This window comes from Anolis carolinensis, chromosome 6, assembly GCF_035594765.1.
Source record: "Anolis carolinensis isolate JA03-04 chromosome 6, rAnoCar3.1.pri, whole genome shotgun sequence".
In the NCBI taxonomy this organism is placed as follows: Eukaryota; Metazoa; Chordata; class Lepidosauria; order Squamata; family Dactyloidae; genus Anolis; species Anolis carolinensis.
Window position 1 is genome coordinate 60,402,315 of NC_085846.1, and position 18,495 is coordinate 60,420,809.

Consider the following 18,495-nt stretch of genomic DNA (forward strand, 5'->3'; position numbering starts at 1 on the left):
TTATATACCGCCCTTCTCACCCCGAAGGGGACTCAGGGCGGTTTACAAGTATATATACATACAATCTTCTATATATATAAAAGAGTGATGGCATCAGGGCAGCGGACAAAACAACAAAACTACAGGCCCCTCAACCTCGAAATTTGACAACACAACTCATCATCCATGGCTCTAGGTTGATACAACAAAAAAGAAAAGAAAAATAAAGTCCTAATTAGAGAGAGAGGAATAATTATTTTTATCCAATTGCTGCCAGTTAGAGGGCTAAGCTCCGCCCACTTGGTCTCCTAGCAACGCACTCAGCCCAGGGGACAGGCACAAGAGTTTGGAGAGACCCCTAAGGGCCATCCAGCCCAACCCTTTCTACTAAGCAGCAGGACACAATCCAAGCATTCACAACACATGGACAACGTATAAATATTATACAATACTACACAGGGACATAGACCCCCTCTACCCTCACCACTTTCACAGTACACAAACAACCAAATGCATACTAAACATAAGGACAACCATACAACAGACATTCAATACCACCACTACCTCAACAAGTTTTCACCAACACCACCAGACAACACAGCAACGCGTGGCCGGGCATAGCTAGTTCCATATAAAAACACAACAGCAGTAACAAACATATAGTTGTTGTGTGCCTTCAACACAATTCCAACTTACGTCAACCCCAAGGTGAACCCCAAGGTGAACCATGGGAGGGATTTATTTAAGGTTTATGGTTAAGGAAAACTTAATACTAGAGAAAAAACATGTGCTAAGACTCCAAAGAACACATCTCACATGAGATTTTTTATTACCTTCTCATCACTCTAATGAATATATATTTACTGTACCATGCCATTCCATCTATATATATAAAAGAATGATGGCATCAGGGCAGTGGACAAAACAACAAAAGTACAGGCCCCCTAACCTCAAAATTTGACAACACAACCCATCATCCACGGCAGTCATGTGGCCGGCATGACTGCATGGAGCGCCCTTACTTTCCTGCCGGAGCGGTACCTATTAATCTACTCACATTTGCATGTTTTTGAACTGTTTGGTTGGCAGGAGCTGGAGCTAACAGCAGCCGCTCACGCCGCTCCCGGGGTTTGAACCTTTTGGTCTCCAGCTCAGTGCTTTAACGCACTTTGCCACCGGGGCTCCTTATACAATACTACACAGGGACATAGACCCCCTCTACCCTCACCACTTTCACAGTACACAAATAACCAAATGCATACTAAACATAAAGACAACCATACAACAGACATTCAATACCACCACTACCTCAACAAGTTCTCAGCAACACCACCAGACAACGCCACAGCAACGCGTGGCCGGGCACAGCTAGTATATTATATTATACAACTATATCGCAATATTATTAGTAATATTGCATGTAATATAAATATACAATTATAATAGTGAATTATAATTATTATTACATTGTATTACATCATAATATTATTATTAATATTACATGTATATACAATGTATTATAATATTAGTATAGTATAATATTATTATATATCATTATATCATTAAATTGATACAGGAGACATGGTGGAAAGATGTCTTCCTGGCCCCATCTTCTTCATTCTGCTCCAGAATGGCAGTTAGACCTTGGAGGGGGGGGGGGGGGAGTGCTCCCATATGATGGTAAAGGAGACATGGTGGAAAGATGTCTTCTTGGCCCCATCTTCTTCATTCTGCTCCAGAATGGCAGTTAGACCTTGGAGGGGGGGGAGTGCTCCCATATGATGGTAAAGGAGACATGGTGGAAAGATGTCTTCTTGGCCCCGCCTTCTTCATTCTGCTCCAGAATGGCAGTTAGAACTTGGAGGGGGGGGGAGTGCTCCCATATGATGGTAAAGGAGACATGGTGGAAAGATGTCTTCTTGGCCCCGCCTTCTTCATTCTGCTCCAGAAATCACAAGTTGAACACTTCCCAAGTGTCTAGGACTGTGTGATGTATTTTCGGATGATGCGTGCAGATCCCAGTAGGGTGGCCTTTTGCAGTTGGCAGATCGTAATTTTGTCAATGTCTGTTGTTTCCAAATGCTGGCTGAGATCTTTTAACACGGCACCCAGTGTGCTGATCACCACCGGGACCACCTGCACTGGTTTCTGCCAGAGTTTTTGAAGTTCAATCTTGAGGTCATGATAGCGGCTGAGTTTTTCCTGTTGTTTTTCGTCAATGCGACTGTCACCTGGGATGGCGACATCAATGATCCAAACCTTTTTCTTTTCCACAACTGTGATGTCTGGTGTGTTGTGTTCCAGAACTTTGTCAGTCTGGCTTCGGAAGTCCCATAGTATCTTTGCGTGCTCATTTTCCAATACTTTTGCATGTTTGTGATCCCACCAGTTCTTTGTTGCTGGTACTTGAGGCATAAGTTCCAATGAATCATTTGGGCCACATAGTTGTGCCTCTGTTTGTAGTCTATCTGTGCGATTTTCATACAGCAGCTGAGGATATGATCAATGGTTTCCTCGGTTTCCTTTCAAAGTCTGCATTTTGGGTCATCAGCTGATTTTTCGATCTTGGCCTTAATTGCATTTGTTCTGATGGCTTGCTCCTGGGCTGCAAGGATCAGGCCTTCTGTCTCCTTCTTCAGGGTCCCATTCGTGAGCCATAGCCAGGTCTTCTTCTTGTCAGCTTTTCCTTCAATTTTATCAATGAACTTTCCATGCAATGTTTTGTTGTGCCAGCTGTCAGCTCTAGTTTGTAGTACGGTTTTCTTGTACTGGTTTTTTGTCTGCTGTGCTTTGAGGAGTTTCTGATTTTTGACTTCAATCAAAGCAGGTTCTTCACTTTGCTTTACATATTCTGCCAGGGCATGTTCTTCTTCTTTGACTGCTTGTTTTACTTGTAAGAGCCCTCTTCCCCCTGATCTTCTAGGCAGATATAGCCGGTCAACATCACTGTGTGGGTGCAGTGAATGATGAATGGTCATGAGTTTTCTTGTTTTTCTGTCCAAATTGTCCAGTTCCGCCTGTGTCCAATTTATAATGCCAGCAGTATATCTTATGACAGGTATGGCCCAGGGGTTTATGGTCTTGATGGTGTTGCCTCCATTGAGCTTGCTTTTGAGAATTTTTCTGACCCTTTGTGTGTATTCTTTACTGACCACAGTCACCACATGTTCATGCTTGATGTTGTCCAGCTGTAATATGCCCAGATATTTATAGGCCTCTGGCTGGTGACACTTTATTGTTTCGCCATTAGGCATATTTACGCCCACTTTCAATTTTCCCCTTCTTCAATGCCACTGTTGAACACTTGTTCAAACCAAACTCTCATGCTGATATCAGTGCTAAAAATTCGGACAGTGTTAGTCAGAGACTGGATTTCAGTTTGTGTTTTCCCATATTGCTTCAGGTCATCCATGTACATCAGATGCGAAATTTTGTGAGATTTTTTAGATGTTTGATAGCTGAGGTTTGTTTTTTGTAAGACTGTTGACAGAGGGATCATGGCAATAATGAAAAGCAGAGGGGACAATGAGTCTCCCTGGAAAATTCCTCTTCTGATGTTGACAAGTCCATAACTTTCATTTCCAACAAACAGTTCAGTTTTCCAGTGCTCCATCATGTTTTCAATAAAGGTGCCAACATTTTTACTAATTCCGATGGTGTCCAGGCACCTGATAATCCAGCTGTGTGGGAGTGAGTCAAAGGCCTTTTTGTAGTCAATCCACGTCATGTGAAGATTAGCTTTTCAGCTTTTACAGTTCTCCAGAATCATTTTGTCAATCAATAACTGGTCTTTTGTGTCCATGCTTTTCCATTTGTTGCCTTTCTGTTCATCTTGCAAGATGTTTTTTTTTCTTCAAGATAGTCTTGAATTCTGTCAGCTTTGATGCCAGTCAGTAGTTTAAACATAGTGGGCAGACACGTTATTGGCCTGTAGTTTCCTGGTGCTGCTCCTTTTGCTGGATCCTTTTGTATCAGGTATGTTCTTCCAGTTCTTAGCCATTCACTGATACTTCCTTTCTGCAGCATCTCATTGAATTGTTGGGCCATTTTTCCATGTAAACTAATCAGATGTTTGAGCCAAAATCCATGAAGTTGATCACTACCAGGCGATGTCCAGTTCTTGACTTTTTGCACTCGTTTGCTGATCATTTCAGTTGTTATTTCCATCTGTTCCATTTTGATCTGTGAGAATTTTCCTTCAAACTCCTTTATCCACCCAGCGTTTTTGTTGTAGTTCTTATTATTTTCCCAAAGTTCTTTCCAGAACTTTGTTGTTGCAGTTTTCTCTGGCTTTATGGTTACTGTGTCTGTTGTTTGGTTCAGGCTCTGGTAGAACCGTCTTTGGTCTGATTGAAATAATTGATTTTGTCTGTACTGGATGATTCTGGCTTCATATCTTTCAATTTTTCTAGCTGTCGCTGTAATTTGTTCTTTCACAATTTCCAAAGCTTCTTCAATTTTTCTGGTGTCCAGCCAGTATTTTCTGATCAGGTATTGCTTGATTTTGTCATTCTTCAGTTTCTTCTCTTTCATATTTTTCAGGTTACTTGCATCTGATCTAGGTTTCTTGATTTTCAACTCTAGCCTGACCTTCCACTTTGGTTTTCCAGTCAATTTTCTTTGGGGCTGCCTTGGTTGTAGGAGCCCAAGCTCTTCTGTTACTATCACTGCTGCACTATAGGCAAACTGGTTTGTTTGTTCAATTAATGTTATTTGGACAGTGGAGAGTACTGTATTCACATCTTTCATGACAGGCGCCAGGTGTCTCTTGGGCACTGTTTTTAGAGCTGGGAGCCGCTTTCTTATTGCATTTGCTGCAGCACGAGCCATGATCTTATCCTTGAGCTCTTGTTGTCTTGCTGTCAAGGTTCCTGGTGGTTCAACAGGTGTGATGCCTCATGGGCCTTGTAGTCCTGCTCCTAGTGCCATCGTGGCAGATGAAGACGAAAACATGGGGTTTTCGCCGGTTCAACAAGAGCCGGAGTCCTTTCACCTGCCGGATGTTGATGTTTGTCCCCAAGAATTCAGTAAAACAGACCTTGGACATTCCTCGCCTCCGTTCCCTAGAAAAGATTCCTACTGTGCTGACAGAGGAGTCAGGGAACAGAATCGCAGGAGTTTACGGATTACTGCCAAACAACAGGCTGATTAGACCTGCTTCCCTTGGGAAATTCTAAGGAGTCTTGCATCTGGACAAAGTTGGGTTTCGCTTCCCATTCTCTAGGGAAAGAGATTGTTGGCGGGAAAACGAGACCCCAATATAGGTGCCTGACGCGGGAGAATGTTTGCGGAGTCAACAGAGCAGCTTCAGGAGTAAGATCGTGTGTGGACTTCGTAACCCCAGTTCCTTGTTTCCCGGATTAAGTAATCAAGACTTGCCTCGCTTGCTTTTAACCACGGACCTTGTTCCAAGAATCACTGTTGCCTTGTATCCAGCCTTGTATCCAGCCTTGTATCCAGCCTTGTATCCAGCCTTGTTGTCAAGCTACCTAGGACTCCTGAGACTCAGACATTTCCCCACACTATTGCTTGGCAATAGTGTGTGTTTCGGTATTGGATAAAGAACTTTGAACTCTAATATCATTTATTGGACAATACATTTTTGGACTATATTTGACCTCATTTGAAAGGTCTGCTTCTGAACTATATTCTTCACTTGTTTTTATTGCTTTTATATATTTCCTTAATAAAGATATTAGATAGAGATTGGCCTCCGTGTATGGTTCTTGGTGCCCTGCTGCCAGGGGTCTGACAACAGGTGTTACAAGTGCTGGTTTTTCAAATTCTTGCAAAAGCTCCACACTTTCTTCTGGTTCAATCTGTTCCACCATTCCAAGTGTTGCTGGAGTCTCTGCTGCTGTCTGTGCTGTGGTCTGATGGTAATTTGCTTTGCAGATTTTCTGGATTTCTTCGAGTTCAACTTCACTGAACACTTTGTTTCTGATTGTGAATCTTCATTGCTCAGCCAGTCGGGGTTCTGTTATCTGTGAGTCAGGGTACTCTTGTTTCCATAGCTGATGCATCCTTTTTTGGTAGCCGCGCTTTTGAGGTTCAGAGTTGTAATAGCATTTCATAACTGTGCGGTTTTCTGGCATTGTATATTTCTGCCGCTTCTGTGACTGTTCATTTGTATTTTGATTCCGTAGCCCACTTGTCGATGGATGTCCAGAATCAGCAGCATCCACCGTGGTCCTTTTTATCCTGGGCGACGACCAAGCCAGTATAGACTTTGTTTTGGTTTGATTCTCCATAATGCTAATGGGTTAGGTGCTCTTAGTTCTACTCCTCAGCTGAGGCCTCTCTGGCTTGGTTGGACCTGCCGGTACTTACACTACCGCCAGCACAGCCGTCAGTCATCATTGGAGCAGTTAAGGCCCCCCACCACGTCAAGGTGGCACCTGCGCGCGGGGGGGGGGGGTATTATTATTATTACACTCTCCTTATGCTGGTCTAAGACCATAAAAATGAAAGTTGATCACAGGGTGTGGCTTATTATACTTAACTATAGGCTTAGACTATCTCTCTCACCCCTTGGCCTTGCACCTCTTACTATGTTGGATGACTTTCAGTACAGATGGGAAAAAGCAATAGCAGCCAAAATGTCATCCTCGGGCTTCTCTCCAGGACTGCTAACCAGTATGGGCTATGACCAAGCCAAATCTCTTATTAAGCAAGGAATAACTGACATAGAGCACCAATTAGACTTAGCCAATGCCCCATGATTAAGTCAGTAGGTTTTGTACCTCGCCTATGAAATATGTAACAACGCTAGAGGTTTCCAGCCATCGGACGGCCTTCACTCCGGCAAGTGGTCAGGCCTTCACATCTCCCGTATTGGAAGGTCGTTACCAGAAGACCCCATACACCAAGAGATGGTGCCCCTGTGACTCAGGACACAGAAACAACGGAATATGTGCTTCTTCAGTGCCTGTTCTATAGAGGTATTTGATCCAACCTCATTACGCCATGGCTATACAAACACCCAGGACACTTCTTAACAATTCTACATCTCTCTGCTGCTTGGCTATCACTTATAATGTTTCCAAGTTCTGTACAGCAGCGATTAAAATACGGCAGTAGATGACTAATAGCACAAGCTAGTACAAGTTAAGATTTCATGCTAGAAGGAAATTGGGATTATAGCCTTTAATTATAGTATGGATGTTGCTCCCACTTTTTTTGACTGGACTTCCCTTCCCTGTGCCACATGAGCACCCCAACTCCCTCCCTTCAGACTCCTCTTCTTTTAATTCCACTAATTGCGTTGGGTTTTGATATAATCCTGTATATGGCTTTGGCTTAGATTCTTGGTTTAATTATCTTGATGTCCTGGCAATGCACTTATTTTAAAGTTTTGGAGTTTTAAAGTTTTGAAGTTACTGTAGTTTAAAAGTTTTAAATTTTTCCTGACCCTTAGAGCTGATATGTTTGTGCAGAACTATATCCCTCTTATTATGAGCTGGTCATTGACTGTAATAAAGTGAATTTGATTAATAAAGATTTGATTTGAACAAGATCAGATCATAACTGAAAAACTTCAGCCAGAAATTGGGGAGCAAATGAGGGAACAGGCTGAATTGAGCAATGGGAAAAATTATAGTGACTTAGCAACATCAGAGAAATTTTTAAAACCAAAGAACAAGAGCAGCAGAATGGGGAAAATGTGATTAAAGATTTGCAAGAAAAACTAAAAGAAAAGGAGAAAGAAAGGGCAGTCTTTCTGGTAGACGATAAACAGTTTTTAGGATTTAATGAAAGAGAGAAAAGCATAACTGAGATAGGAGAAATAATTTCAAAATATGATGGAAGATTGCAAGGGGTCCAAGAACACCAAGTTGAAAGAAGCAGCCTTATAAAAGCTTTGGAAGAAAGCTGAAAAGGAAAGACTAGATCAGTCCTTGAACTTCAGAAATCGCTTGATGATTTGGTCTTAAGGAGTAACTGACAAGTGAAACAAAATGGCTGCCGCCATAAGGATAACTAACACTGACAAGAAAAGAATTAAAATGGCCACTCTTGGTATGTGAAGCCTAAAAGACAAGGGTGAAAAATGCTGCCCTACAAAGTCATTTTAAACTAACTGCCAGAGACCCATAAACTGGAAACAAATCAGTCACCCTGAAGGGGCAGTTAAGTACTCAGTTTATACTAACTAGCCTGTAGCAAGAATGCAGATTGATGTGCAGTACCCAGGCACCCTGAAGAAAGTAACTGCTACTTCTTAGCAAGGCCTAAATGAGGCCTATGGAGGCCCACAAACAGACCTGGCAGGCCACACCTAAACAGCCAAATGAAGTAAAGGCAGCTGAAAAAACCCCCAGCCTGCTAAAAACCAAGCCAAGTTTAGCAGATAGCAAGTGGAGTGGAGAGGAAAGAAGCCCCTTCTTACCTTATTGAGCTGCCATCCCACCTCCAGTACCCCATGTAACTGAATAAATAAAAGGGACATGGGGAAATGAACAGCCCCCAAATAAAGGTCTCAGAATAAAGAGAAGGATAAAAGGGGGGAAAAGACCCCAATTGGGCTGAATTTCCCTCAGGCAACAGCCAATGCTGTTGCCATCTCACACAACTGGAAAGGAGGCTGATTGTGAGGGCCGGGCTTATTCAGAGGCTTCTTCAGCCCTTGCCACATGCAGCGGGGAAAGGCTGAAGCCACCCATTCTCCCAGGCACTGTGTCTAGCCTCTTCGGGTGGGTCTTCAAATGCCTCTCCTGTCACAGGCTTCGTCTTTGTGGCCTGGGTTGGTCTTTCAAGCAGATCAACACTAGCTCAGTAAGCTATATTTTATTCGTATTTTGTGTCAAAAGCATTGCAGAAATCATTAAGTATAAAATTGATAATAGAAAGGGAGCACAAGAAGATAAATAATTTTAGACCAAAAACAGGCAACAGCGATTACATTGTCTGTAGCTTTAAACAGTTCTTCCTCTGCATGAAGCAGAGGATTGTGGGCAAGCATACAGATGCTGAGTTGTTTGTTCTGCTCCAGACTCACACAAAGTGGAGGATTCTTCTAGGTCAGTGGTTCCCAACCTTTTTTTTTGACCAGGGCCCACTTGACATTGTGGCTGAGGGGGTTGCTATGACACAAAGTGGATGGGGCTTAAAGTGGGCGGGGCCTACCCTTCTGTCAGCCAGGAGAATGGCTCTTCCTCATCCCCCCCCCCCCCCGCTTTCTAATTGGATGTCTACATGTTCCTGTGCGTGCAAGGAGGGAGGATAGCCCAGCCAAGAACAGCAGCCCTGGCAGCTGCCTCTTGCTCTACCTGCTCTTCTCCACGTGCTGGGCTCTCCCCTCAGCTGTACGAAGTGGAGCTTATCTCCTTTTTGTTTCCTATATGTGCCTTTACGTACTCTCGCTACCACAGTCTTTAGGACTTTTTCCAATATTATGAATAGTGGTGTTTGTTTCATTTCCACTTTAATGAAATCAAAGTTAACTGCCTGTGCTTCTCTAAATCTTGTGATGCATTTTCCCGAAAAAGAAATGCTTACAAACATATAAAACGGTTCTTCATTAAAATTAGAAATATGACAGAATGAACTAAAGATCTGAACAAGGTGAAACTGATATAAATTCAAATTCTCAGTTTGTCCATCCCATTAGTTATTAGTTAATTTTTAGAAGCTGAATTATCAACGCTGGATATAGAAACAATTGAATGTGTAACAGGAAGAGATGTGTTAACTTCAAACCCCAAACATAGCGCACATCTATAACTAATGATTTAAATATCGTAAGTAAGATTAAGAAGACTCCCCTTCCCTTACTTCTTTCTCCAGTTTACAAAATCTGAAATGGAGCTTTTTGGAGAAAGGAAGAAGCAGGGAAGATCTGAGTTCCAGAAACATCTATTTCAGGTTTTTAAAACTGCCTTCCCTTCAAAGAAGGAAGGGGGGAAGAAGGGGGCATCACCCCCAAACAGCTCTGCAACTATTATGCGAGGAACACAAAAATACCAATTTTGCCACCCATAAAATGGGGGTGAGACTATTATGCGGTGAAGACTATTATGCAATGTAATGCAGGTAGTTCACAGTGAATAGCGAGGTAAGAAACATATACACAGACACAGCCAATACTAAGTAAAGTGTCCATTTAATAGATTTTTCTGCCACATCTCTCCCACCCACCCATGTTTCACTCCACGCTTAAGCACCTGACACACCAGGTTTTACACTGTACAACAAAACATCTTACGCACACTACTCTTACACTAAGAGTAGCTGGGGATAGTGCTTTTTTAAAGTCTAAAACTCAGGTGTGCTTCACCCATGCAATAAAGCAAATTTTATACAGTCATTTCTATTTTATATAAATTTAAATATTTTACAAAAGTGTTTTCCATCAAAAATGTATAAAATTTAGCAAACACAACCCAAAGGTATTTTAAAATAAAGGTTATCTGATTCCAAAGGTTATTTTAATCTAATCATCAAAGTCTACATTGCACTAGAGAGAAGGCACTTGTGCCAGGTGATGTCTTCAGCACGTCATTGGTTAGTTTGTAATGCAGCATCCTCTTGAATTCATGCGGTCGTCTCCAAGCACCAAGCATTATTAAAGCAGTTGAAAGTATTTCAGTGAATAAACCTAACTTCACAATTGTGAAAATAGTTTGTAGCAGGAAGTCAATCATACAGAATTGGGCTCCAGCAGGCTATAGACTTAAGCTGCTAAAACTCATTATTTGCATAAAGATTCAAGCTATGTTTTTCATTTGCTCAAGTTACAAAACATTTGCCACTTAATTAGGGAACTAAAATTCATGGAACAGCTCCACATTCAAAGTTTGTGCCAAATTAAGTCTGTATTAAAACAAACTGGGAGAAGTTATTTCAAGGAGCAGTGCATAATTTGTTTTAGGTTTCCTTGCTACTGTTGAGATAGAAGTGCAGTTCGGTTCGCCTTCATTTTTTCCAGCCGTTTCACTAAGTGGCTATTGGTCATCTCCATTTCCTCTATCCTGTCCAACGCCGTTCTTAACTAAAAAAAAGAAAAGAACAAAACATACTGAATACAACAGATAGTTTGGGGAGGATTTACAGAGTGATATTTTAAGCAAATCAAAGTGATTTCTGAACATGATATGAAAGAAAAACACAATGTTTTAATCCAGCCTTTGTTCACATATATCCCGTCTATCAAGCATAATCCAGAAGATGTTTCATTACTGTTCCTAATGAAACCATAAGTATAATTCCAAGACATTTCAGCCCTGCCACTTTGATGATATTAGACACAGATTTACAACAACACCGCAGAACCTGGGGGGGGGGGGGGGGGTATCTGTTTTCAAACAGCAATGAGTGAAATTTAGAAGTGAATGCAGAATTTTTCTTATTTATGTAGTTATCTCCCTGCAACATCTCAATCACTTTCCCCTTAAAAATATGCTCATTTCAGTATAAACCCAAAGAAAGAAATTAAACCATCTTCTGCCACAAAAATCACATACATTTGCTTTGGGGTCACCGTTAGTCAGAAAGCACAGAACAACAAAAAAGTAAGAATAAGATATAAAATATTTTGAAATGATATTCCATATTATCCAAATAAGTGGGTTTCCATCCTTTGGTTCTCCAGGTGTTTTGGACTTCAGCTCCCAACAATTTCTAAAAGCTGGTAAGCTTGCTAAGATTTCTGGGAGTTGAAGTCCAAAACAACTGGAGGACCAAAGATTAAGAACTACCAATCTAAATTATCGAAACTGTCTAACAGCAAAAGAGCAAGAAGGCTAAAGAACCCTACTATGACCAGAGCTCAGTGGGCTCATGTTCTAAATACAGTATCTACAATGTTTAATATAAAGCAAAGAGTTATCCATCTTAAGGACACTTTCTTCTTCTAAGGATGGTATATTCCATGAAGGATGAATATAAGACTCAAAGAGATAAGCCTTACTTTGCATAAATTCCTACAGTTTGGATAATTCTGTGAGAGCAAAAACGATTTTGAAATGGTAATTCACATCCAAAGGTTTATATAGCATTATTCCATTTTCCTGCCCTATCCAAAAAGTAGCAGACATATACAAAATTTAAGCTTAAGCACTTTCATAAGCAGCAAGTGAAAAGGAGTTACCATATCAGAATATTTTACTCAGGAAATTTCAGAGAAGACAATTGGCTCCAAATCAAAAGTTCATAGTCTTGATGTTCCCCAGTCACTGTTGCCAAAGATATCCAATAGAAAAACAACCCATATCTGGCTTTAAATATAGGGAGTATATTAGCACTTAAATATTCTTCAAATTTATTCACTCTACCTCTCGTTGAAGTTTTCTCTTTTCTGCTTTTAGTTCATCTTCCACTTTTTCTGCATTCTCTGCAGCAGTTTTATATCTTACCACCTGTCCTTCAAGTCGTACCACCTACAAAAACAAGACATTTAAACATTTGCTTTTCTCATCGCATGAAAGGAAGAGCCCTTTTATCTGTTAACTGTCATACCACCAGAAGGCTCTCCCCTATTGCGCTGCTCCTGTAAGGATCTGAGGATCTTAGCCTCGGTTCCTGCTAGCTTTGAAATGGCAGTTAATTTGTCAGTTAGGATTTGTCAGTTAGTGTTTAGTATTGGAAGGAAGCATATGAAGGTAGAAGGTGTACAGAAATTCACGTCATGTCAGAACTGTATTAATTCAAGTCATGTCAGAACTGTATTAAGTCACATTAGAATTGTATTTAAGTTAGATTAAAGAGCCAGTGATACATAAAGTTATGTCGGCATTGCCTTGAAGTTAAAGATACATAGAAATCCAGACATGTCGGGACTTTATACTGTGTGGCAATAACCATCTAGAAACAAATATTTCAGAACCAGAACTGCATAGACTTCAAAGGTTTCCTTTCCTCACAGAGACTTTATAGTGGCAACCAAGAGGAAAAGAATTTCAATTTGTCTATTAATAAAATATTTTAATTTTCCAAATACAGTTGCTGATCTGTCCTTTGTGCTACAGTGCCTTCCAGTTTACTTAGTTAAGCACGGAGGCAGAACATTAACACTTAAAGAAGGAACTTGGAAGCTCCCACTTCCAGTTCCCCTTAGACAACCAACCCACTAAGATTTGTACTGGGGTAGTTACAAGGACATACAATCTCAAAAGAGGTAATGTAATGTAGTGGACATTTAAAAAGCCGTTGCCACTCCCAACACTGAAAGTCAACATTCAAATCACACCCTCTTTTCTCTTTTTCCATCCAACTAGAATGTCAATAGTTCTTTTTCTTGGAAATCTAAGTCCACCAATTCATGAATGCATTCACCAGTTTTATTCCCCTTCAATGGTCACATCCACATTCAGCATAAAAACCTGGGAATTGTTGCCTGGTTATGCAGTGGAAGAATTTCTGCACCGACAGCACAGAAGCAATAATTACAATGAAGTAAGAGGACGTAAAGGTGTTTCTGCCAATTGCCAAGGAAGACTATAGAAATTTGCAATATGATATACACGAAAATGTTAAAGATACCTACATTTTGTTCCAGAGTTGTAATATCTTGTTCAGCTTTTGAAAGTTTAAATCTGAAATCACTAATTTGTCTGTTGGCATCTCCTAGACATACACACAAAAAAAGGAAACATATAAAAGTTGTCAAATGAAAATTTAAAATGTAAACCAAAATGTCACTGAAGATTATATATTGGGAGCCCCTTCCTTCCATGAAAGCAAATAAAAAATACAAGGAAATTCTCAACGTTTTTCCCCTCGAGTGAGGGAAATTATTCAGAATGGAAACTGGCCCTTCTGAACGAAGAACAGAGTACTAGACCTTTACCTTAAAGGTTTCTTCTGATGTTGGCATCCAACAATAGGTTAACTCCTTATATTGCCCATGAGGACAGAGATCACATGACATAGGTTTTCAGTTGTTAAGTTTGGTTCTGGTTTGCCCAAGTTCCTTACTTACTTAGGCGATCCCTCGTAGTTCGAGCAGGATTGTCTTCCATCTTTGGTGTCTTGGGGATGGGTTCTTAGGTGGCTGAAGAGACATATTCTTGATTTGCATGTTCTCCTGCAGTGAGGACATTGGTTTCCAGGTGGTAGGCGGTCCCAGTCAGGGTTGGCTTGACGGTTCTTCCTCTTGGCACGTTTCTCCCTTAAGCCCTCCATTCATGCCTCTTCGAACTCCGCAGCACTGCTGGTCACAGCTGACCTCCAATTAGAGCGCTCAAGGGCAAGGGTTTCCCAGTTCTCAGTGTCTATGCCACAGTTTTTAAGGTTGGCTTTAAGCCCATCTTTAAATCTCTTTTCCTGCCCACCAAGATTCCGTTTCCCGTTCTTGAGTTCGGAGTAGAGTAGCTGCTTTGGGAGACGGTGATCGGGCATTCGGACAACGTGGCCAGTCCAGTGGAGTTGATGGCATAGGAGCATCGCTCCAATACTGGTGGTCTTTGCTTCCTCAAGCACAGTGACATTTGTCCGCCTGTCTTCCCAACAGATTTGCAAGATTTTTCTGAGGCAGCGCTGATGGAAACGCTCCAGGAGTTGAGTGTGACGTCTGTAGACCGTCCATGTTTCGCAGGCATAGAGCAGGGTTGGGAGGACAATGGCTTTGTAAACAAGCACCTTGGTATCTCAAACACTCTCTGCTTCATTCTGAAAAATGCTGCACTCGCAGAGCTCAGGCGGTGTTGTATTTCAGTGTCGATGTTGACTTTTGTGGAGAGGTGGCTGCCAAGGTTTTCTAATGTGACACCATTAAGTTGTATTCCTGGCATTGCAGAGGGATTAGCTGGTGCCTGTTGGAAGAGCACTTTGGTTTTCTCAATGTTCAATGAGAGGCCGAGCTTCTCGTATGCTTCTGCAAAGATGTTAGAGTGGCTTGTAGGTCTTCTTCTGAGTGCGCACAGACTACGTTGTCATCGGCATATTGGAGTTCTATAACAGATGTTGTGGTGACCTTGGTTTTGGCTCTCAGTCTGCTGAGGTTAAATAGCTTGCCATCTGTCCGATAGATGATTTCCACACTGGTGGGAAGCTTCCCATCAACAAGGTGAAGTATCATAGCAATGAAGTTGGAAAATGAGGTAGGGGCAATAACACATTCCTGCTTGACACCTGATTCCACCTTAAATGGGTCACTTTGGGAGCCGTTGCTGTCCAAGACTGTTGCCATCATGTAATCATGGAGGAGCCACAGGATGTTCACAAATTTGTCAGGGCACCCGATTTTTTGGAGGATGGTCCAGAGAGCGCTGCGATTCACTGTGTCGAATGCCTTTGCAAGGTCAATGAATACCATGTACAGAGGTTAGTTTTGTTCGCTGCATTTTTCTTGGAGTTGTCGTGCAGTGAAGATCATGTTCACTGTTCCTCTGGAGGGATGGAAGCCGTTCTGGGATTCTGGGAGGGTGTCTTCTGAAACAGGGAGAAGGCAGTTTGCAAGGATTCTTGCGAGGATTTTCCCAGTGGAGTTTAGAAGGGAGATAACCGCAATAGTTCCCGCAGTCTGTTCTGGAAAAGGGTGATGATGGTGGCATCCTTGAAGTCTGCTGGGATTTTCTCAGTCAACCACACCTTTTCAATGAGCTGGTGGAGTTGTTGTATCAGCTCAGGTCCACCCTCTTTCAGCAGATATCCCATCAGGTTCGTTGGCTTTGTTGTTTTTTTGTTGGCTGATGGCATTGCTGACTTCTTCCAAACTTGGCAGTGCTGCAAGCTCATCCCTGGTTTGTTGTTGCGGGATTTGTGAGAGGGTCTCTTCGGCCACATTGGAGCTGCGATTCAGCAGGTTCTAGTAGTACTCTTTCCAATATAGTGCAATTGATGTTTTGTCCTTCAGAAATTTGGTTCCATCTGATGAGTGTAGAGGCTGTATGCCATGGTTTCTTGGTCCGTAGATGATCTTTGTGGCTTTGAAAAATCCCAGAGCATCATGGGTTTCTGCAAAGTGTTGGATTTCTTCGTCCACCAGATGTTCTTGAGTTCTCTGGTCCTTCTTTGGACCTCAGCTTTTGCACTGGCATAGATCTTTTTCTTAGCAGCACAGTTGGTGTCTCTCTGCCATGTTTGGAAGGCTTTCCTTTTGTTATCAATTAGCTGTTGGATTTCTTTGTTGTTATCGTCAAACCAGTCTGGATGTTTCCTATAGTTTGGTATCCAATGGTTTCTTTGCTGGATTATGTGTTGTAAAATCCTATCTTACCCCAGAAATAAGGAGGAGGGAGAGAGCACTGCGTTCAAACTGTCTTTGATGGGGAAGAAAGCAAAGAAGAGCTCCATGCTTGTTTCAATTATCTTTGGGAGGGAAGGTAGTTTCTCAGTTTTATAAATATCTGCCATTTTATGTGAGGAAAGGAGAAAAACCCATTTTGGGACCCCAGAAATGGGGCTGCGACTATTATGTGGTGACTATTATGCGAGGAAATACAGTAACTTGAGACAAAGAGGGCTTTCTCACTGATTGGTCTGTTTTGCAGAGAAAATATGAATTACTGTAGTTGTAAGCTAAGAAAATTAAACCTGAAAAGAGAGGAGCTAAACTGCAGAACCTTATTTTGGGTGTGCCAGGGAAAGTACTAGAGTAGATCCTAGAAGCACCAAGCCAAGATGTTTTTTGATCCCAGGCGTCCTGGGTAATAAAAGTAATTAAGTCACTGCTGGATGCCACCTCTTACTAAACTGTGAGCAGTACTTACTGTGATTTTTTAAGTCTTTAGAAACAGGTATTAAAAGTTCGGGAGTCTAAGGCAATGGAGGGCCTGGCACACACACTACATGAGCCCTGGATAATGAGCTTTTCATTTCAATAGTGATGGTTTGATCATTAAATTGTCAGTCACATGGTTTAATCCCACAATTAAGTTTATTAAATCAACAACAAAACATTACTTGACGTGATGGTAGATTTGGCCCTGGTTGTTACAACTAAAATAAATAGGGGTGGGGTTGGGTGGTAAGAAGCCCCTTGTTATTAAAAGATTTAAACCAGAAAGCAAATGTGTTATCCCTCAAAGAGCAAACTATTTATCCAACAGTTCCTGATGAGTCTTCTAACCTTATTTATTTCTGCCACTTTGTTTTTAAATTCATCCCTTATTTGAACAAAGTATAGATTCAGGTAAGAGAGAAATGCCCTGTCTGGAGTTTCAAATGAAGTCAATTTTAAATAGAAGTTTTCTAATAAAAGTTTCTTCAAAACTGATTTTTCAAAGGCAAATACCGTATATACTCGAATATAAGCCAATAAATAAATAATAAATAAACTTTATTTTCATATCCTGCCCCATCTCCCCGAAGGGACTCGGGCGGCTCACAACAGGGACAAGCCCGAAACAACAACACAACATATTTGACAAAAACCTAAAACATTCCAACGATACACAAAATAAAATAATGGACAATACATTAAAATCCAAGCAGATAAAATCAGAGTAATTAAAAGCAAACTAGCGGGGACAGGTTTCATAAAGTGCTGTATCATGGAAATAAGTAACAGTGATAAAGTGCCATACGCTTTTAAAACAGAAAGAAGTATTCTAATGACAGCTCTATTGGGCCTATTCATTCAAACGCACTCTGGAACAACCATGTTTTCAATTCCCAGCAGAAAATGGGCAGGGAAGGAGCTAACCTGATTCCCTTAGGGAGAGAGTTCCAGAGCCGGGGGACCACTGCCGAGAAGGCCCTCTCCCTCGTCCCCACCAGCCGCATTTGAGACAAAGGTGGAAGCGAGAGGAGCATCTCCCCGGATGATCTTAGGGTTCACGTTGGTTTGTAGGAGAGGAGGTGATCACGGAGATAGGCAGGTCCTGAAGCGTTTAAGGCTTTATAGGTAATAATCTGCACTTTGAATTTGGCCCGGTAACTTATCGGTAGCCAGTGGAGCTGTTTAAACAAAGGAGTTGACCGTTCTCTGTAACTAGCTCCTGTTATTAATCTGGCTGCTGATCTCTGAACCAACTGAAGTTTCCAAACCATCTTCAAAGGCAGCCCCACGTACAGTGCATTGCAGTAATCCAACCTGGAGGTGACTAAGGCGTGGACCACCATGGCCAAGTCAGACTTCACGAGGTATGGTCGCAGCTGGCGCACAAGCTTTAACTGTGCGAAGGCCCTCCCGGCCACCGCTGACACCTGAGCATCAAGTGTCAGCGCTGAGTCCAGGAGGACCCCCAAACTGCGGACCTGTGTCTTAAGGGGGAGTGCGACCCTGTCGAGCGCAGGTTTATTTATTTATTTATTTACAGCATTTATATTCCGCCCTTCTCACCCCGAAGGGGACTCAGGGCGGATCACATTACACATATAGGCAAACATTCAATGCCTTTAAAAAAAATATTTTTATTGAAGGTTTACAAATATTCACAGTAATAACAATAAACACAAACACATTTACATTTGGGAAGGGGGGGAGGGGTAAGGCTTGATGTAAGGGGAGGGGATAGCGGGGAAAAGGGGGTGTAGTGGATCAAAGGTTGTGAGGAAAAAAAAACACCTAAGGGAAGGGGCAAACATTCAATGCCTTTTAACATAGAACAAAGACAAACAAACATAGGCTCCGAG

General features: G+C 41.7%; 1 protein-coding gene across 23 annotated transcripts in view; it reads right to left on the reverse strand.

Annotated features, from left to right (window-relative positions):
• Positions 1–10,062: 10,062 nt before the first annotated feature.
• lrrfip2 (LRR binding FLII interacting protein 2) overlaps positions 10,063–18,495 on the reverse strand; it is a 66,500-nt gene continuing 58,067 nt past the window's right edge. For all 23 annotated transcript variants that reach the window (XM_016994413.2, XM_008112804.3, XM_062983981.1 and 20 more), the window contains 3 exons: positions 13,463–13,542; positions 12,252–12,356; positions 10,063–10,969 (listed from right to left, as the gene is read on the reverse strand). In XM_016994413.2, coding sequence (XP_016849902.1) covers positions 10,859–10,969; positions 12,252–12,356; positions 13,463–13,542 — 296 coding nt within the window. In that variant the 3' untranslated portion in view covers positions 10,063–10,858. The remainder of the gene's footprint in view (positions 10,970–12,251; positions 12,357–13,462; positions 13,543–18,495) is intronic.